The 22,401-nt window shown below is 41.9% G+C and overlaps 1 protein-coding gene across 4 annotated transcripts in view; it reads left to right on the top strand.

Moving 5' to 3' along the window:
• Positions 1 to 22,401, top strand: part of glra1 (glycine receptor, alpha 1) — a 119,217-nt gene that overhangs the window by 13,611 nt on the left and 83,205 nt on the right. For 2 of the 4 annotated variants that reach the window (XM_084041001.1, XM_084041000.1), the window contains exon 2: positions 4,169 to 4,293. In XM_084041001.1, the coding sequence (XP_083897127.1) occupies positions 4,169 to 4,293 (125 nt within the window). Of the gene's footprint in view, positions 1 to 4,168; positions 4,300 to 14,153; positions 14,193 to 22,401 lie in introns of all 4 variants that reach the window. The other 2 variants (XM_084040999.1, XM_084040998.1) reach the window with 2 other exon arrangements.

Here is a 22,401-nt window from a genome sequence, read left to right as displayed (position 1 = left end):
AACGGAACAGGTTACAATCCCAGCCCGACTTCGTTGTCGTTAACATAATAGTAAGAAGAAGAGAGGACCTAAAATGCTCCCTTGAGGGACACCACGTGTTAGTGTTTGAAGTGAGGAGGACATGGTGCCATTCACATCTAGCACTTGTTCTCTGCCCCCACCCCCCCTCCCCCAGATAAGACCTCACCACCTAAGAGCCACTCAAGCCAAGTGAAGAATATAAAGCTTAATGCCTTAGTAGGCTACACATACTGTAGCAGTGTGACTTTTCTGAGGGGACATACATACAGTACTGTACTGTACATATACATGCATACAGACAGACAGACATACCTACATACAGTAGACAAACCCTGTTCTAGACAGCTTGGCCTTTGATAACATAATTTTAATGTCAGAGAGGCCTGCAGAAAAGTCTAGTGAGAGGAGGGTGTGTGTGCACCGCAACAGTAGGTCCGCTGCATCTGTAAGCAGCTGTTGGAGCAGCAGGAGCAGGCACTATATTTGTGTGTGTGTGTGTGTGTGTGTGTGTGTGTGTGTGTGTGTGTGTGTGTGTGTGTGTGTGTGTGTGTGTGTGTGTGTGTGTGTGTGTGTGTTGTGACCAGAGTACAGTTTGAACAGTCACTAGATGGTCAGGGTGACCCTGGCCAGCTGGTAGTACAGTAGCATAGGCTCTGCACACGCACACACACACACACACACACACACACACACACACACACACACACACACACACACACACACACACACACACACACACACACACACACACACACACACACACACATACGTCACACACCTCCACATGGTGATTTGTTAGCCCATGTTTATCACTGATGAGGGCAAATGGTTGGTTGGTCAGCTGATGAGAGCATCTGACTGTGTGTACAAGTGCATTTGTAAACTGCATGTGGGTGTTTTTAATACAGTATAATATGCGTTTAAGTTAAGTTTGTCCTTATGTGTGAATTTGCATTTATGAGCAATGGCATGTGTATGTTCACGTGCAGATGTGTTTCGTGTGTGTGCGTGTGTGTGTGCGTGCTTGCGTGCGCATGTGTAAGCGTGCAGGCTTTTCCCAGGATTCTGATTGTGATCCATGGTTTTCTGATAAAGTGACAGAGGTGACAATATTTCTAATGTCTCTATCACCACCTGCATTCAGATTCTTCCAGATTGAGTAAGTGTTATCTTTTCCACAGGCAGTAGTTTTAAGATGGAGAAGGTGAAGAGCAATTGTCTGTGTCGCCTGTCATTTTAATTTGTAGGAGATTAATGCTATGCTTGGTAAGATAATGTCCCTCTCTGCTGTTCCCTCATTAACAGTTGAAGCCAACGGTTGAATAATTGTCTTAATTTTCACTGATTGAAAATTCTAATTTGTGGCACCCCCTATTGGTCTAAATCAGAGGTCTTCAACAGGGGCTCCGGGACCCCTAGGGAGTCCTCAGAGTTACTACAGGGGGGCCGCCAAATCTTTGTGTGATAAGAACATTTTTTACATAACCGCTGGTGGGAATATCCGTCAAAAATAGCAGATCTACAAGCTCACAACGCGCTGCAATGCGTTGTACTGTAGATCGGCTATTTTCGGCGAAGTGGTTTAGTGAAGCGCTGACTAAGTATAGCGCCTACGGTCAAGTTTGCTAAGTATTAAGGGTTTAAACGGTTAAGTGGCCGAATATACACTGATGACAGTGCTGTCAAACAAGTATCCAAGCTATCCATGAAATCTATGAAAATGTTTAATCTGTGACACAATTAAAATGTTATACAATGTGTAGTGGGGGGTCCCTGCTTCATCTCTCTCTCAGCTAACGGGTCCTTGACCTGAACAATGTTGAAGAGCCCTGGTCTAAGTCAAAGCTTTTGGCTCTGTGTTATGTATAGGCTGCTCAGTGTGATTCAAATTTGTGGTATATTTGAACATGTTCATGATTCTGTGCATTCTTTTGTAAAACAGGCCCCTCCCCAAAACTTTGAAAGGCAATTATAGCCAATCAGAATATGATAAATCATAATGATACATGTTGATACATGACTCAAGAGATCATGTGCGATTGGTGGGAGTTTTGGACAAAATCCATAGGAGTTGTAGCAAAAAGTGCAGAATAAAGAAGAAAATGCAAAATGGTGGAAAATCTAGGCCTGGCCTATTTTGGGAGTTGTGTATCTGTCCGCCCGTCCGTCTTGGGAAGCTGAACTCTGAACTCTGAATTTTTTGTGCTGTAGTCTAGTAGTCTAAAAACTGAGTTAAAGGCTGGTATTTCGACTGTTGGAGTACATAAAATGAGGTGTGTAGTATATGTTTTTTTCTAATGTATTGATTCCAACACATTTTGATGCATAATGCTTAAAGATTTACTGCCTTCTCTCTTCTGAACAAAGAACCCAAAAATAAGGCTGAGGTTAATTCACATTCAATTCAAAGACTTCATAATATGTATTTTGTATTTTTTTTAAAAACGAATCACAAAAGGAAAAAAATCAAGCAGGTTATTTTTTTGGTGTTGGTGGTTTGGTATGGATCTATCGGAAAGGACAATGATGAAAACATCATTATTGCACACATACACAATAACATAAAGGGCAGACGATAAAGGGCACGCTGGCAATAATATATTATGCAAAGAATTTCTTATTGGCTTATCAAAGTATAAAAGTCAACTTTGCAAATACCACAGTAAAATCAATGGCAGTCGTCTGTTTATGGGAATATTGTGGAAAGAAAGAAAATATATATTTATTTATTTATATTTTATATTTAAGTGCCCATGCGCTGCCATAATGACAGGATAATGATGAGTCTAAAGAGTAGAGCTGAGTTACACTCATTAAAATTCCAATGGGAAATGTTCTGTTCAATGTGAAAAAAAAAAATCACTTTTAATTGCATTGCAGGTAAAAAGTAAATAAGTAAATATTAGAAAGTCTCCCTATCTAGTGTGTGTGTGTGTGTGTGTGTGTGTGTGTGTGTGTGTGTGTGTGTGTGTGTGTGTGTGTGTGTGTGTGTGTGTGTGTGTGTGTGTGTGTGTACACACACACACACAGTCATACATATTCCTCTCTTAATTGCTCCATCTCATCTCATTGTTTTACATACTATACGACACTCATGCAGAACACTGCTGTACATTTCGTCTTTTTAGCGGTGCCAACCGCTCTATACGTGGCTTTTGACTTTTGTATGTCCGTCCGTCCGTCCGTCCGTCCGTCCGGCCGGCGGTTTCAGCACGGGATGAGCACGGCAAAGAAGCAAACAGCTATAACTTCAGTTTGCAGCATGCCACCAAGTCCAAATTTGGTATGTGGACTTAGACCACCAATAGGGACGAGCATGAATTGATGACGTTATCAAAAAGGGGTCCAGGGACCCCCAGCGCCCGTATGAGCACGGGATGAGCACGGGATTTTAAACAGCTATAACTCCAGTTTGCAGCATGCCACCAAATCCACATTTGGTATGTGGACTTAGACCACCAATAGGCACGAGCATGAATTGATGAAGTTATCAAAGAGGGGTCCAGGGACCCCCCGCGCCCGTATGAGCACGGGATGAGCACAGGATTTTAAACAGCTATAACTCCAGTTTGCAGCATGCCACCAAGTCCACATTTGGTATGTGGACTTAGACCACCAATAGGCACGAGCATGAATTGATGAAGTTATCAAAGAGGGGTCCAGGGACCCCCCGCGCCCGTATGAGCACGGGATGAGCACGGGATTTTAAACAGCTATAACTCCAGTTTGCAGCATGCCACCAAGTCCACATTTGGTATGTGGACTTAGACCACCAATAGGGCCCAGCATGAATTGCTGAAGCCCCGCCCCCTCTGTCTTCCCATTGGCTGGCCTTCAAACAGCCATAACTCAAGTTCGCAGCATGCTATGGAGTACAAATTTTGTACATGGACTAAAGCCAGCAATAGGGACTAACTGTCATTACTTAAGCCCCGCCCCCTCTGTCTGCCCATTGGCTGGGCTTTAAACAGCCATCATTCCAGTTTGCAGCATGCTCCCAAGTACAAATTTGGTAAGTGGACTCAGACCACCAATAGGGACGCATTGAAATGAGTTAAGGCCCGCCCCAAAGGCACCGCTTCCTTCACACAGGGTGTGATTTTTTTGTTCACTAACGCCCTCTCTCGCTTTCTTTTGTCTTTTACAGCTTGGCCGCATCTAAAGAAGCCGCGGCGAGGAAACCGGCCGCTCCGATGGCCCCCTCCGAGTTCCTGGACAAACTCATGGGCAAGGTGTCGGGTTACGATGCCAGAATCAGACCAAACTTTAAAGGTAGGCGTCGCCACCAAGACACAGTCGGATAAGACAGGAATGTAGCCAAACATTGTTCTGAAAAATAATCGGTAACACTTTGTACAGTTGGCCTATATCTATTCATCTCTGTGTTTCACTAACTTACTTGAATTTCCGGAAAAAGGTTTAAGCGGAGATTATTTAGGAACAAGAGAGGTTTGTATGCACTTGTTTCATTGCATTAAAAAAAAGAACAACATAATTGTGATTTACACTATTTAAATGATCTAACAACTGTTTGATTGATGGTCTGAAATGTATTTGGGATGTTCACAATCTTTTTGATTTCTTTTGTTCACCATGTGCAGTGTACAGCAAAGGTAACTCATCACCCATTCTTACACACCTCAAACTTAGAATAAGGCCCTTTCAGGTGTTTTGTTCACCCCCACCCCTACTTTAAGTTTTCTCTTTACACAACCCTTTTTTACCTATTAACAGACCGTAGCTACCATGATATATCCCATCATGACATTGATTGGGCCAATCTATGAGCTATCATGGTACTAGGTTGGCTCCTTTGTGTCCTCAAAGTATCCTTCGTGTTTGTTTTGGTGGTCAAGGTAATGTGCCCCTCCCGGTAGCCCGCTGCTAATAAGAACATTGCTTCTGTTGATGATGATGGTGATGACGCTTATGACAACAATGTTTAAGCCCCCATAAAGACACATGTCACAGGTTTTGTTTTCAAAATACATCACATTAGAAGAACAGCCTCGAAGTCAGTCTACACACTAGTAGAATACTGTGGCAACCCTCCAAGTTAATGTATGTTGAGGCCAGTGAAAGTGAATAATTGAAAATGAATTATTTGGAATTACAGAAATGATTCCCAATCTGTAAAAAACAACTAAAATATCATTAGGGTAGGAATTGTTTCACTTTCCACCATCAAGGTAAACAATATTACAAAAATAGTTTAATAGATATTAAAATGTTTGCCTGAGTCATAAATGCATTACAGCCTTCATAAAAGTTTTAACAGTGATTTCAATTTTGCCATATTCACACAGCGGCCATTTTGCATACTTGGGGGTCGTGGGAAACCCTGAGTGTGACATACTGTAAGAGCAAAATGGCCACCGTGTGAATATGGTCAATAGCATCACTGAACAACGGTGGAATATATTTTGCATGCAGGTCATCCATACGCTGAGTGTAACTTCCTATTCAACTCCCCTGATCGTTTGCCTTGGCTTGATCTGTCTAGCGGCTAGACAGATCTAGACTCTAGCCTGTTTTATGGAAAGATCAGACAGATACTCTCTAGCATACCACATATCTTGAGTATTAGACAGCTAGAATGTTCCCCTAGCTCAGCCCATGTTTATTAATGTCACCATGGATTTTTCTTTTCTTGCAGAAACGATAAGAGTACAAAACCATTATATGGTTATCTCTATAAATAGGATATCTGGAAATGTGCAGAACAGCATGGAAAAGATGGTAGTTGGATTTGCCATGACTGATTCTGTATTATTAATCTTTCAGCAGCTGCAAAATCAACTGAAACCCAAGTCATTTAAGTTCCTTTTACTTCCTTCCTAATCAAAGTCTCCGTTTATGGCCAAAAACTGATACAATAGTCAAGAAAATCAATCAAGGTTGCCTTGCTGCCACAAGCACAAACTGTTTCAGTTTAATTTGACTTTGTAAAGCATAGAAACAAGACAGTGTGATTTTTTTTACACCCTTTTTTTAGAGCCCAGACCATCGCTAACCTTTACAAATCAGGATGGATTTAAACATGACATTTATTTGGAATTATAGATCCAAATTCTGGCTGAGATTTTATATCCTTGTTCTATATTAATGCGGTATAATCAAAATCATAATAAAGAACAGGCTAACTCAAACTCTATAAGTCAAGCAGCAACGAACATGCAAATGCAACAAATCCAACTACAGTTCACATATAAAACTGGTCCCTAACATAAGTTTGTATGTTATGACAGATTAATACACAAAAAAACTATGAAAAAAATAAATAAATGAGAAAAGAAAAACAAATTAATAAATACTTGATTCAGTACATGTGCTCTTATTCGGAATTCATCAAAAACCCTTCAGAATAATAGGGGCAAGAGAAAAATCCACTACTGAACGATGATCAGTGAAGTAGAAGTGTGTTAACTTGGGAAAGAGGACACGCATGTCTTTTTATGTAATTTACTGTGCTAATTGTAGGAGTCGTGCGTGGAGGCTCTATTGCCGGGAGATGGGTCGATGTGAAATTCCAGGGTTTGTCATGGCTGTCAGGTCGACAGAGTGGCATAGCATGAGCTCCTGACTTGCTCATTCAAGCCCCCCTCCCCCTTTCATTCTTTTCTTGTCCGCTGCCAGCTAACCAGCTAGCGTAATAGTCATTCATGAAACACACAGCTCCACGATAGCCCTGCTTCTTAATAACCCTTGGTAAAACAAAGGTTTAAAATGTACAGCGTTAATAGAAATGCAGACAGGCGAGTACAAGGCTAAATGGAGGGTTGCATTAATAGGTGTAAAAAAAGAGTAAAATAATCACACACACACACACACACACACACACACACACACACACACACACACACACGCACACGCACACGCACACGCACACACACAATGGAATGTTAGAAAATATAAAGAGAATGCCACAGTATAATAGTGGATGTGCTATAGAACACGGAATGCTGGAACACTGTTTATGGAACACTGAATCCCGGAGCTTTGTGGAATGTTGGAATGTTAGAAGTGTTAAGAGTGGAATGCTGAAGCTTATGATGATGGGAATGTGGAATGTTCTTACTGTAGAGTGAACTGCTAAAGAGGCTGGATCTTTTTTTTTCTTCTTTCTTTTATTAATTGCCTAGCAGCTATCATGCTGGGGAAGCACACACACCTCATCAAATTACCACCAGCCTGGCTAATTTGGTGATACAGCCAACAGTGTGGGGAAGGCGGGGAAGGGAAAGAGATGGGAATTGCCTGAAGCTACGAATGTGCCAGCATGAGAGGAAATTACACTGATCATGACCGGGGGTCCACTGTGGGAAAAGCTTCCGATTGATTTAGCAGGTTTCTCCATTGGAAAAAGAACAGCAAATACTCCTGACACATTCGGGACAGCCCATTTATAATCCATGAGTTAGTTGGCTTGTCATCTCTTTCCTTCCTTCCTTCCTTTCTTTCTTTCTTCCTCCCCCTTCCTTCCTTCCTTCTATCTTGTTTTCCCAAATCTCTCCACGATCAGAGCCTGGCCTCTCTTTTCAAAAAACATTCACGTCCTTCACACAATGGTGAAGATCTACTATAGGATAGACAGAAAGATTATTGTATCACTCCTGTCCCTGTAGTCCCCCATCCTACTCTTTAATCATGACCCCCGTCTGCCTCCCTGTTACTCACCTCCTAACAGTTGCTCTGTATGCAGCCCATATTTACAGATCTGTGTTATGTGAAAACAAATTGGACTCCCTTCAACCTGGAAGCTAGGCCCTATCCACATGAACGTAGGTGTGGATAGGACAGACAGGCAAGCAGTCGGACAGACAGTGCTACTGACAGAGGTTAAAGGGTAGGAACAAATCCAGAGAGTTAATTTAGTCCTGCGTTGCCAGACAGTCAGAGATCCTCATCTACCAATACGCCTGGGGACGCCAAGGTAGTGAACAGCAGTGAGAACGGCCGCTAACAAGCCCACGGCCACTGCTTTGGAAAACAATCATGTCACCGCACCAAAATTAAGGACAGCCCTAAAGACTTTGGATTGGTTCTTTAAAACTCTGAGCTGAGCGACACGTTTAGAGAGAGTGTCTATGGGACCCTGTTTTTACAGTTAAATAAAAACATTTAATTTCCATGTAGCTGTTCAACATGAAGGACGGCGAGATTTAATCACATGAACCCTAGCGATACTAAAGCGACGCTAGGCTAGCGTCCCTATTCTGGATGACGAGCAAAGTTTTGGCAACAATGTGTTGCAAGTTCACGACGTGACGCGTTACAAGCTTGTACATCAGCTATTTGATGTACAACAAAGTATATAGGGTTTAAGTGGTTAAAGAGGTACAGCAGCAACGGCAAGCCCCTCTAATCTAATCTAAAACTGCCCCAGTAATGAATGACCTGGAGGCACTGCACAGATGAATGGCTATGTGGAAAGAGTGCACCTGCGTGGAAAAGGTGCACACTTTCTGCGCTGCCGCATGTGACTGTTTATGCCTGTCTGTGTGTGTGTGTGTGTGTGTGTGTGTGTGTGTGTGTGTGTGTGTGTGTGTGTGTGTGTGTGTGTGTGTGTGTGTGTGTGTGTGTGTGTGTGTGTGTGTGTGTGTGTGTGTGTGTGTGTGTGTGTGTGTGTGTGTGTGTGTGTGTGTGCGCGCGCGCGCCATATGAATGATGCAGGATCCAGCTGAGACCTCCCTCATCCTCGGCCCTAACCATGTACCTCGGTCCTCGTCATCCCTCAAGCTTAGCAGCAGCAAGGGACAGAGCCATAGACTCATTATTCACAGCTCTACCAAAACATATACACGTAGCTTGTTGGCGAGCTAACAGTAGCACCAGTGGTTCTCAGCAATGGCCCTGAGGACCCAGACTAAACTACCAAGTTTACTCTTTTACATGGTTATGTGAATTCATCTTGTGACCCAGGTCTACATTAATCCATGATCAGACAACGTTGCGACCAACTTATCGAGATAGAAATACACCTGAGAGGGCATTATTTACTGTGATTGGATACAAGACCGTATAATACAGAGGGGACAGAGTTCTTTTCGTTTAGACTGGTAAAATGTGAAAGGCTGAAGATGGAAGCACCGACAATGGGAGACAAAGCTGTCAGCAAAAACGCGCCAATCGACATGCCTCTGGTCAGCTATCATCATCCGACCGCAAACAAAGAACCTTGCTAAGTAGCTGCCTCTTTACCACAGGAGTTAGTGTGTATTAAAAGCATGGTAGGAACCCATCGTATAATCAACTGCAAGTCACAGATTCTTTCTGGTCTCTAGGTCAGTGTACATTAAGGATGAGCCTAGGTTTTAGTCAAATACGATACGACCTACCATGCATGCAGAAGGGTTAGCTTCTTGGCCTCTACCCCTAGCTGAACCCCCCCCCCCCCCTCCCCCCGCACACACACACACACACACTTTCTTGTTACAACAAAGCTGTCTGCCACTCTCAAATCCTTGTGATGATCAGTGTAAAAACCCTCTGACAAAGTCCACCAATCTAACGTCTCTTAAAGAGTCCTTCTCGCCCTCTATCTATTTCCTGATCTCTCACTAATATCTCTCTCTCTCTCTCTCTCTCTCTCTCTCTCCACTTAATCGAACAAGTGGACGTGTGTAAATATACAGAGTCCGGCCGTATATTTACGGGTTTGGCTTCTTCCTCCTTGATTGATGCCTTCTCTTGGGTTGTTCTTGCCGTTTGATCAACCTGTCCTCCTGAAGAACTGTAGTACTTGTTACTATACTATTTGTGCTGTATTGTTACTTCTACAGTTTTCTGTCTCTTGAACTCTGCATCTCCTCCTCTCCCAGCTAGGGGTTGAACGTGCCGAGGTGGGATTTTGGTTATTAGCTGGCGGAGCTTGACGCTCATTTGGTGTTATCAGCACTTGTTTAATGGCTACTTAATGGGATTAATGAGCATAAGGTAATGAGCGTGGGATGGAGGGATTGCTGGTGGGGAGAGAGGGGATGAATGGACGGATGAATGGACAGACGGCTGTGGAGATGAGGGGGTGGGGGGGTGGGGGAGAATAAAGCGGGGGTGGAACGACCACAATGGGGGGTCGTAGAGACGAATGGAGAGAAACAGCAGGTTGGAGGGAGAAAGGCATGATAGAAGGAGGAAGAAAAGGAGGCAGGGAGGGAGTAAAGGATGGATGGAGAGTAGAGGTGAGAGAAGGAAGGAGGGAGGGAGGGAAGGAAGGTATACCGCTGCAGACGGCATGTTCTAACCAAATGGACGGATTTGCTGACTACAGGAGATCCCAAAGAATGTGGGTGGGAGGGGGGTGGTTGTACAAGCCCAGGGTTGCTCACACAGCAATCACAGAAGTTCACTGTACAAAATATTGATGGTAAGACAGCTCCCCGCAGACTTCCTCTGTCTCTCAGTTACGTAAGCCACTCACAACACAGTGCCAACGCACAAATTGTAGTCATTCACCCTTCTCCTTTTCAATAACAACTCTCTTAAAGCCACCAGAGTGAAAGAGAAACATAGATATCCACTTGAGCGAGGGACGTCCTCACTCAGAGCAAGGTCTTTCGCTCTCGGCTGCTTTGGTATTCTGGGTAATGGACTCTCCCTCCCCCGGACCAGAAAATCTGGCTGGAGCTCTATTGCACTGAGAGTGGAGTTTTAATTCTGTTGCAAAGGTGACTCTCCCCTAATTTATGACAGAAACACTGATCATGCTTCAGCGTCTAGTATGGTGAGGGAGGGAGCAGATTCCCAAGGACATCGTAGTATGGAATGTTGAATGGGGATGATAGTAAAAGGTAGCCAAATGTTCGATGGTATTGCAGACGGACAGAGACAGTGACTCGGAGAGAGATGAAAATGTAGGACAAAAGAGGGAGATGCAAAGATGTTCGGACAGACAGAATGGTACAAGGGAACACAGGAGTGAGCTCGTTATTTATCAAGAAGGGAAATTGTGACTTAGCAAAAGAGCTAATCCATGTCCAATAAAGAAACAGGGAACAATAACATATCTGTCTCAATATAAAATGTATGGAAGAGAACAAGCATAAATCACTAAAATATACAGTATAGGGTCACCAATGTGTTTTCAGTATATTTAACTGCACAAGCAAAAGTGCTTCCCTCTTGATTCAACGCCAGGAAAAAGAGGACCTTTATTTAGCTCAAGGCAGAAGCAAGCTCCAAAATGGGATGTGAGAGTAGGAGATTGCTATATATCTCTCTTTCTCACCCTCTCTCAGTTCATTGGTGCTTGGCTAATGTCGATGAGGAGCAGAGGCCTGTACAAAGACGATTCACTCATATTAAATCCCATTGGTCCTTTACTTACCAGCATGAGGACCCTTTTTAAAGCTTCTGTATAATGGAAGTCAAAAGAAGGATGTCAGTGAAGTCCCATAATTGTTGTCCCACTGTGACATAATCATTCAGTCTGCAAGGCACTTTCTTTCACTATTAGAGGCATCGTCTTATCGCCGGCTTTAGGGAACTCGTTTTATGAAGTGGTGCGTGCAGCCAGTGTTATCCCTAGGAGTGCACAGAGAAGGAAAAAAAGAAACATGCTTGCCATGCTTTTATGAACAAAACAAGCACTTTTAATGTTCCAACCCCTCTTTTTTCCCCATGTGCTATTCTCACATCTCTCCTGTAAATCTGGGAGAATTGATTCTGCACAGCACGAATAATTAGCTCTCGTTAGGAGATCCCAGCGCAAATCTTCCAGTGAAAGCAAAAGCAAAAAAAAGGCAACAATTCCACAGCCGTTTTAATGTGGGGATCAGGTGTTCTGATCTCCGACATGATCCTCCAGCCTTGAGGGCTAAACCCCGGCTTAGAGAGCCCTGACGCTGAGAGACTGCTGGGTGCATATGAGAGGAGGAAAAATTGCCTTTCATGGATTCAGGCAGATTATAGAGTTTAAGTCACCTGTCTACAACAGTTCATGGTCACAGCGAATACGTTCCATCTATCTTAAGAACGATTTCCCCCGTTTTTTGTGTGTTTGACAATGACAGATTACAATACGCCTGCCCAGACTTCCTCTCAGCGCGGTCACCATCCTTCACAGTGGCACTTGTCAAGTATAGAAGTGCAGGCAAAAGCCAAGGCAAGGTGCCCGCTTTTACTCAATTCAGTCCAGCCCCAAGGCAAAGGAGGATATTAATCAACACATGTGCACCTCAAAATATAAAAAATAATGTTGTTTTTATCTAGTGGGAGGATATTATGTGGCCATTCTTCACAGTAGAAATTAGAGAAGACTGAAGCCGAAGGCCAGAGATTATGTGTACACCCCTGTCTGTCCGTCTGTCCGTCTGTTTATCTGTCTGTATGTCTGTCTATGAACAGCAAATCTCAGGCACCGCTGGACTTGATCAGCATCAAACACGCGCGCACTTCCCAGTAGGCCAAGGAAGAACCTCCACCCCAAAGTTTTTAAATCGGCCTCATGGTGGCGCTGTAACAGCCTGCTTCACATTTTGAATCGTAGTTTGTACAGTCAAAAACTAAAAGAATCCACTGGACTCCTTGGCTCATGCGGCGAACTGAGCCCTTTCTAGTTTAGATATAAATTGATGAGTTGTGAAGTGGGGGAACCAGTTGTTTTGCAGTAAAACATTTCATTTCATTCTATTTTTGCTACATCTATGGATTTATTCTCAGGAGGATATTTGTTGTGAAATCTGAATGATCAGGCTCTTTTTTGCTAACGGATAAAATGTTAAAGGTATTGGCTAATGAGTGGCGTCTAGGCTGAAAATAAAGCCTCTGTCCTTGTTTCTGTAATGGATTTGATCTTACTGGATGAATCTGATCACTTTGACAATCAGGCACCTACTGGCTCTAGCAACATGAAAGGAAGAAGGTAAATTCACTGTTAACAATTATTTGTTCAGACTCCAAATCTGTGATATTGGCAAGTCAGCATTTCTTTGTTATAAATCACCCCCTCTGCAGAGTAAAGGAATATACAACTCAAATTATGTAGCCTATTGGAACGAGTTAGATTTCCATTTTAGAATATTTTCTAATTCCATTTGGGGACAGGCTCCATTTCTTCCTAATGACTTAAATTATGCTGCCCATGTGAAGAAAGAGGCAGGAGAATCGAATTTAGGCAATCCTTTTTCATTCCATAGGGGAAAGGCAGATACATTTTCAGTAGTAAAACTGTGTCCGTTTTAATGAGAGCGAAGAAATCCATTTTAGAACAATCAGTTTCAACAACAATCAGTTTCAGTCCATTTGGAACCAATGAATGAAATACAACACTTATCAACCAGTGACCAAATGGATGAATGAATGAATGAATGAATGAATGAATGAATGAATGAATGAATGAATGAATGAATGAATGAATGAACGAACGAACGAACGAATGAATGAATGAACGAACGAACAAATAAAGTAAGAAAGAAATATGAGAAAGTGTAATTTCCTCAAAGCCCAAATTAGGAAAAACAATTAAGAGAAAGGCTAATTTATAATTCATTGAACGACCGTGTCATGCGACAATAACGATGTATTTAAAAAAAAAAAAAAAAACGTTCCACTGGAAAATACATCGTTTGTTGACGTACAACATGGCCGCTCGACGAAGTGTAAGTTGGCTTGAAGCCAGTTTGACATGTAGTCTTTGCATTCTCTCCCTTCCCTGTCTCCCCCCTCTTCTCTCTCTTTCTGGTGTGTTGCATCTCGTTTAGTGCATTTTGCTCCTGTTTTGGCTCCTGTTGAGAGATCTGCATTGCAACCCTCCTCTCCCTCCTCCTCCTCCTCTCATCCAGTGCATTGCCTCCCACCCTTCCTCCTCTTGCCCGCTACAGTATGGCCGTAGACTGTTGTTCTTCCACAAACTCGTGCATCCTCCTCCCCACCTGCTCTTGCCTTTACAGTATGTTCAGCGCCCACCCACCCACCCCACCCTACCCAAGTCCTTCTCCCCCCACCCTGCCACACACTCACGCCCACTGAGTGTTGGCAGCTGTGTGATACCTTAGCTATCCGAGCCTTGCCTTGTCTTGTTTCACTCCTTGATATACAGTATGTTGTTTTCCTTAATGAGGAGAAACAACATTTTAGTCTGGATACGTGTTGTTAGAATATTACTGTGTTAATTCTGATCTTTTTTTTATTAGACGCACAAGGCAACAAAAATGAAGCTACTTCCAAGAAAGGTACTTTTCTTTTTCTTTTGTCCTTTTTGGTTTAATTTAATTTTTTTACCTCTTCTTCGTCTTGTTCTTACCCCATGGGTTTGTGGTTGTTAGTATAGCTCATGTATTGACGAGACATTTTCAAAATAATTAATATAATTAAGAGAATAACATGCAGATTATCATTATTACCGTGTGATATTGTAAGTGGTATGAAAAAAAAATCAGTAGTTTCTGTTTTGCTTTCCCCGGTGGACATTTGGTGACATTGCAATGGAGAAAAAAAAAATGTAATTGACAGCTTCTTGTTTTTAATCTTAATGCCATATGTAATTGTTTCATTAGAGGCAAGAATCTATTATTTATTTATTTTTTACTTTCTATGAAGCCCATGTCTATAGTATAATGCATTATAAACTTACTTATAATGCATTATAATCTTCCTATAACACTGTATAATTATAGCTAAGCACTTATAAATATTCATAATGCTTTACAACAATAATCACAACACAACAATATACAAAGTATCAATACTTCGTAATTGCTGGACACTTTTGCAAGGACCATAGTGCTTTGTAGATCTAATAGTTGTAATGCCATATAATACATTTGATAATGCATTATAATCACTGTTATAATAACACTATACTGTGATTTCAAGTCACTGTAAAGGGTCATTGGGTGTTTTAACCCATTAAGACCTGAGGCCGATTCTACAAAAGCCTTCTAAATCCTATAGGTTTTCTGAAAAACGTATGTCGCTATATATCAGTGGTGCGCAAACTTTTTCATGTCAAGGACCCCCAAAATGATATGTATTTGGCCGCAGACCCTTATCTCAAAATATTTTGTTCCAGGGACCCCCAGAAGCAAAAATTTGAAATGTTTCCTTTGAAATTCCTTTGAAATGATATTAGTAACATAGTAAATAGTAACATTTTTAATGAAAAGTAACATTTTTCATTGATTTAATGCCTTTTTTCAATGAACTTCAAGCCCCCAATGTATGTATAGAGACAGACAACCTCATAATAGTGATATTAATGCATTATAAAAGGATTGTAATGCACTACAACTATAATAATTATATTACACTACGATCCTGGCCAAAAGAAAAACTGGACATTCATTATACATTCATTATACTGGACATTCACAAGTCATTATAAAATGCTTATAATGTGTTATAAGTGCTGTTATAAAGTATGTGAGTATTTATGTGTGTTTATAACTGTAATTATAGTGTTAAAAGCGGATTATAATGCATTCATACTTGACCGAATAAGCTGTTATAAAATGCTTTATAAGGTATTTTTTTTTAGAAAGCATTGAGTATTTATGAGTGCTTATAACTTTAATTGTACAGTGTTATAAGCACATTCTATAATGCATTATAAGTATGTTTCTAATGCATTATAGACATGGGCTTCATAGAAAGTGATACTGTTTAAAAGAGAATGAGAACTGTTTAAATCTTGACAAACAGATCAAGCCCTTTACCCAGAGGCCTGGATGTGTCTGTTTTGTTCCTCTGAAATTGTTAATTGTGAGAAAGATAAATATTTTTTAGATTGGATTGTGTTTTTTATGATTTGTTCAAGATTTTAATTTAAAGGGGAAGTAAACAGAAGGCCCATTTTCATTTTGTGAGTTTGCTGCTATCTTAAAGACGCCACATTAAGGGCTGGGCTGAGCTTGTTATATATGTTGCTTACACAAAGTAACACAACTGCAACTAAAGAATTAATAATGTGTCTGTTAGATTTAGATGTGCAAATGTGGTCATGCTAAATGCCAATTGACAGAAGTCAATGGTAATATCAATGCTTGCCTACTGCCGCATCTAAATCACATGATTGATTTTATTAGCTGCAGCTGTGTTGCTTCCGTCACTGTGTCCCAAGCCTAGACCTTAAGATGATTTGGTAGAACCTTTAGATGGCAGCAAATTCACAAAAGTGGCACAAAAGTAGCCTAAGATTTAATTCCCCTTTAGAAAAGAAACTTTGATTTGTCTGTAACTTAACCTCAGTTTAAACCCACTTGGCTGTTGTAACATAAGGCCATGGCAATTCCTAGCATCCAAAAAGGCCAAGTGACAGTTGCTACTGATATAGGGATAGGATGATAGGCTGGCATACATAGACCAATTATTTGTTTACTAACATTGAGCCTGGACGCACAGGTGATTGTTTCACGCAATCAATTCCCAACCTGTTTCGGGGTGCACTGGTTTCAGCACACCCCAACCCCCTCTTGTGTGTGTTGGCTAGTGAGACGGGTCCTAACGAGACCTGATATAATGGGTTTCGTTGCGCGCATACTGGCTGCACGCAGCCAGTATGACGTCGTCTGTTAAGGGGTCTATAGCATAGCATAATAAAGTGGATACATTGGTTGTGTTGTACAGTATAGTGTTGTATCGTATAGTATAGCAGAGTATGACACAGAAAGGTATAAGCATCCCATATGTTTGGAAAAATCTCTAATATGCACAGGAGCTGTTGGAAAGGCTCTCCGTCTTCCAACACATTTGGCTTGTTACCTTAAAATGCTAATGCTCATCAGCACAACAAGCCCTTTTTACACTGAGACTTGTCATTTGTAACTAATGTGTACAGTATATGGCCCTAATTTGAACGCATAAAGTGGAAGCCATTGTAGTCTCCCCCACCCGGCATCTATCCTGCAGAAGTGCTGCAGTGGTTGAGCAGTGTATCTGAAGTAGGCTAATACACTTAACCATTTTTGGGGGAGGAATGCAGATTTGTGTTTAATCAAGTTTATCTGTATGGCCCTCAATCACTGTCTCAGTCTCAAAGGGCTTTACAGGCCCACGTTTAATAAGATGTGCAGTGTTTTCCAGTGGTGGGAAATGTACTCAAGCCCAGTACTTTAGTAAAAGTATAGCCTAGATACTCCTGGTCAAATACTATTCAACTATGCAAGTGATTAAGTGAAAGCTACTGAGTCAAATTTGTACTTGAGTTAAAGTACTGGAGTACCTGCTTTTAAAAATACGTCAAGTATTAAAAAGTACATGCTTTTAAAAGTACATTAGTATTAAAAAGTACAAATTACAAAGGACATTTTCTTTTTAATGCATTGCTGTATTACAATTTATATTTGAGAAAAAGATTTCCCAGAAACTTTCTAAAAATGTCAATAATAGTGAAAATATATACAAGCTTGTCATAAGTATGTTAATTCAACTACAACCATAACTAGCACATCTGCAGTGTGTGGAGATGGTCTCTCTACTATTCCGTTGAGAAATGTCGACCCTGATGTTGGATAGGACACCTGCTGGTTGACAAGTAGCCCTGACTGAAGTCCAATAAGTCCAATGTCTCCCGTGGCCAAGTAGAGGTTCTCTCTTGATTGAGCGGTAGATATTTGTCTACTACTTGGGAGACCGGGGTTCGAATCCAGGGTGTTGCAGTTGCAATTATACCTCCCTCCATCAAGAGAGGACGTAAAACGTATGGATTGTAGCTTCAAGGCCTTTACATACAAACTGTGACTTCTGTGCCTGGCTACCATCTGTGGAAGTGCAGATATAATACCACTGTGGCTGATTACTGTGGGCAACTAATGCCACTGAATGAGACATCATTCATTTGCAGACAAAAGACCCCAATTACCAGCATAGCTTATTGTGTTAGGTGATACCGTCTGCTCCACAGGATAGGGAATATTAGCCAGTTGTAACCTGTCTGTCTGTTTGGCTGCCATGCTGCATAATGTAGCCACTAGTGTGGCAGGCTTGGAAAATGCCAGTGTAAGAGAAAATATATTTTTCTTTTGAATTCCTTTTCAAATAACAGCTAGAGATGAATATAACTTCAGAAGTTCAGAGACGTGTTTGAGGAGACTACAGCATGACATCTCATAAATAAAATATGGTTAATATTGTAGAGGTGTGGGTTTTTTTCAGTCACTGCGAGCTTCATCAGAAAACGATTCCAACACAATGTTGATGGATGCCAGACCTCAATTAAATTATCCAGTTATTTTAAATTGACCTATATCTACATGGATCTTTTTCATTGTGCTTTGTTCATGAAATTATCTTCTTTTGTGTTTAATAGAAATAGTTGCATTTAAAAAAAAAACTTTATAGTTTGGCTACTACAGTAAAACTAGCAGTATGATGAAATGCTGATACTGATATCAATAAGTAATGTATGTGTGAATGTATTTGTGTTCATGACATGCATACTGTACGTGTAGAACATCTGTATGACCGTTGTTGTCACCTGGCACTGTAGAGATTGCTAGCTACTGTACATAGTTTCTTTCTTGCCCCTCTCTCTCTCTCTCTCTCTCTCTCTCTCTCTCTCTCTCTCTCTCTCTCTCTCTCTCTCTCTCTCTCTCTCTCTCTCTCTCTCTCTCTCTCTCTCTCTCTCTCTCTATCTCTCGGCTCCTTTGAGAAGTTCCACACTGAATATTCTCAAAGGGATTCTTTAATCTTATTTTCTCATCACCATACTGGTGGCCATAATGTACACGTTTTGCATAAAAGCTCCTTTAAATGCTGACCAACTAAATTCTATAGATAAATAGATAAATGAATACATATCTATGTATTTATTTATTAACTGTGATGTCTCAGGTATGGGATATTCATGAATAACCTCACGATTGAAAAAAACAATTTTATAAACAGATGTATTTCTCTCATTGTCATTACCTGCTGGGTATTGGCAAGAGTCTGAATGTGTCCGTGTTTGTTTTAATAAGGATGTTCATGGGAAAAAAAAGACGTGTTCTATGATGAAGTACAAATATTTGTTTCTTGACAAAATGTGAGGTAAAGTGATTCCAGTATGTTTTGGTGCCATTTTAAGAGTATTAAGCACATTTTGATGATTATAGGGATAATATTGTGAAACACAATTGTTTTGGACAGGATAATCGTGACATGAAATGTTCATATTGCCCCACGCCCAATCTCAGGTCTAAAATGTCAGTTCAGCAGCAGAGGAGGGTAGAGGAATGGAGCGGAATAAAAGATTAGATGTGTGGAAAATGAAGAGAGGAAGCAACAAAAGAAAGGACAACAGAGGACAGCAGAAAAGGGGACGAGGGGGCAGAAAAGAAAGAAATAGAACTAAAATGAATAAGCTCAATAAATAAAGGAGAGAACTCAGTGTTCAATGAACAATAGGAAAGAGGAGAGAGTTTAAACCGGCACAAATACGTTGTTGAAGCCCACAGGACGGTGGCGTGGCCATTCATCCTTATGGCATGTGCCTAACAACGCAGAGCGTGCGCAGGCGCCGTTGCAGTTCGACCATGGGTGTCCTGAATTTGACATTGTATGCCCACGGCGCCCTGGGAAAGAGAAAGGAGCGATGCGAGAGAAGGATGTTGTAGTTGGGGGAGGGGGGGGGGGGAGAGAGAGGTAGGAGAGATGGAAGAGAGGGAAGGCCAGATGTACAGCGTCAGAGAGACGAGAGGATTCTCATCCAGTCTGTTCAGCAGAAACACACAATCACACGCACGCGCACACACACACACACACACACACACACACACACACACACACACACACACACACACACACACACACACACACACACACACACACACACACACACACACACACACACACACACACACACACACACACACACACACACACACACACACACGCACACATTCCAGCACAGCCTCAGCAGCAGTGTTGGTGCCAGCAACCGAGCGTTCTGATCAGGAGGCACTGCTCTTTTCCTCTATTATAGGATGCTCAGCGCATATTACACATGACTCACCTCTGCACGATGGCACTTTATGCAGATTAATGTTGGACCAGGAGATATTTGTCTGCTAACAGACTTGGGCCCCCACTCCCTTCAGTGCCGCGTGAGAAAAGGCCAGAGGATTCAATCTGTCTCTGTACTGTAAATTTATGCTTATCTGTGTTGCCTGCTTTCAGCCAGTGTACAGCTTTATAATAAGCCTGGGCGGTCCTCTATTCAAAGCAAAACAGAGGTAATGCATGTGGGGTATATTATCCATGTTTTGTTGTTTGAGAAAAAAAATAATGCATGGTTTATGTTGTGCGTAAGCTCAGAGCACTGATTCAAAGAGCCTCATAATGTATTTTTTAAAGGAAACTGTATTCTGTAAAAATGTATTTTACATTAAGTTGAATTTTATTTAAATGCATTTTTTTTTGTGTACTCAGACATTCGCGTTTGTGGGGGTAATGTCACCTTCTAGCAAAGAATCATGGTAATGTTATGTGTTCCAAGATACATTTTATTTCATTTCATTAATGCAATTTCATCATTGAGCTAAAGTTTCTACATGTTCCCTAACTAAATGTTCCATCCCTTCCAATTATAGCTGTCATTTTTCTCTGCAATGTTCTAACGCTTAATTTATGCTCCGTCGTACATGTCTGTATCATGTGGTCGCAAATATTTGGTCTTGATTAGGTGTAAAGCCGGAAAGCCAAAGCGTAGTGTATTGTTTTACACTTGTAAGGTGTGTTTTCCAGAGCATGGAAACGGCACATTGGCGAGGCACATTGATATGGCGTTGATCGATAGTTCAGGTCGTTGTTTACAATTCAATATACCGATATCTAAGCCCTCTTCTAGACGTTGGCTTCGGGCCTGATTGGCAGAGCAGACCAACTCATTAGATTCACTCTCTGGGCCCCGGAGAATGGAACGCTTACACTGCACACTGAGTTGACTGGTTTACTAGCTGACTGAGGCGTGCGTGCGTGCGTGCGTGCGTGCGTGCGTGCGTGCGTGCGTGCGTGCGTGCGTGTGTGTGCAGGCTTATTTGAAGGGTTTGTGTTTTATGCTTTTGAAAGGGTTGTGTTTTATGCTTACTTTTTGTGTGAGCTTACAGTACATGTGCACGTGTTTGTTGCCGTGTCCCATCTACACTAATCTTACACAGTAGATCTATCTATCTATCTATCTATCTATCTATCTATCTATCTATAGTCTCTCAGAGTGCGATGTTCAAGCATCACTGCACTCTGGCTTGTACATTAAAATCACATACACACCATTACCACACACACACTCGTGTCCACACACACACACACACACACACACACACACGCGCGCGCGCGCGCACACGCACACGCACACAGACACGCACACGCACACGCACGCCTGCCAGTCACCAGTACCTCTGAGATAATCCAGTGGAATAAAGCTCTCGTCACCTCGTCTGTGTGTCCGTGTGTCACTGCTTTAGACCTGCTATTGATTTGTGTCTCCTGCTCCAGTCATCGAGCCTCCTAGCGTGTCATGTCCTCTAGATCAGTCAAGACCTACTCTAGTCACCCTGGCTGGCTGGCTAGCTAGCTTGATGATCAGTTGACTGACTGGCAGGCTGTCTGTCTGTCTGTCAGATCGCTCTGGTCTGTCCTAAACAGAACTGGCCTTGCCTAGTTGGGTGGATGCTGGCAGCACGCGCGCACGCACGCACGCACGCACGCACGCACGCACGCACGCACGCACGCACGCACGCACACACACACACACACACACACACACACACACACACACACACACACACACACACACACACACACACACACACACACACACACACACACACACACACACACACACACACACACACACACACACACACACACACTGAATTCCTTGTTGCCTAGGAATTAACTGTGTGCTGTGTGTATGAGGATGCGTTGTTTATATGGTATCCATAGCAATAAGTGCGTGGCTGTGAACAAGGAAGTAGGGTGCTTATGATCTATCTGTACTTTTATATTCATGGTGGTGTTTGTGGTGGTCGACAAGAAGGGAAGGGGGTTCATACAGGTGTTCCTCTATACACAAGCACCAATTTGTCATTTTCTATGGACCTAGACACACACACACACACACACACACACACACACACACACACACGCAGCCATAATAATAATCATTTGGGATAAATAGGCATACATCCATTCTCACGCATAACAACTCCTATGAATATACGTATGAATACATTTGGGGTAACCAGGCACAATCACACACGCATATACAATTCACACACGCACGCACGCACACACACACACACACACACACACACACACACACACACACACACACACACACACACACACACACACACACACACACACACACACACACACACACACACACACACACACACACACACACACACACACACACACAGCCATATTATAATAATTTGGAATAAATATACATACATCCTT

Source organism: Gymnoscopelus microlampas (genome assembly GCF_963454915.1).
Source record: "Gymnoscopelus microlampas genome assembly, chromosome: 18".
NCBI lineage: Eukaryota > Metazoa > Chordata > Actinopteri > Myctophiformes > Myctophidae > Gymnoscopelus > Gymnoscopelus microlampas.
This window is presented reverse-complemented; position numbering and strand designations above follow the sequence as displayed.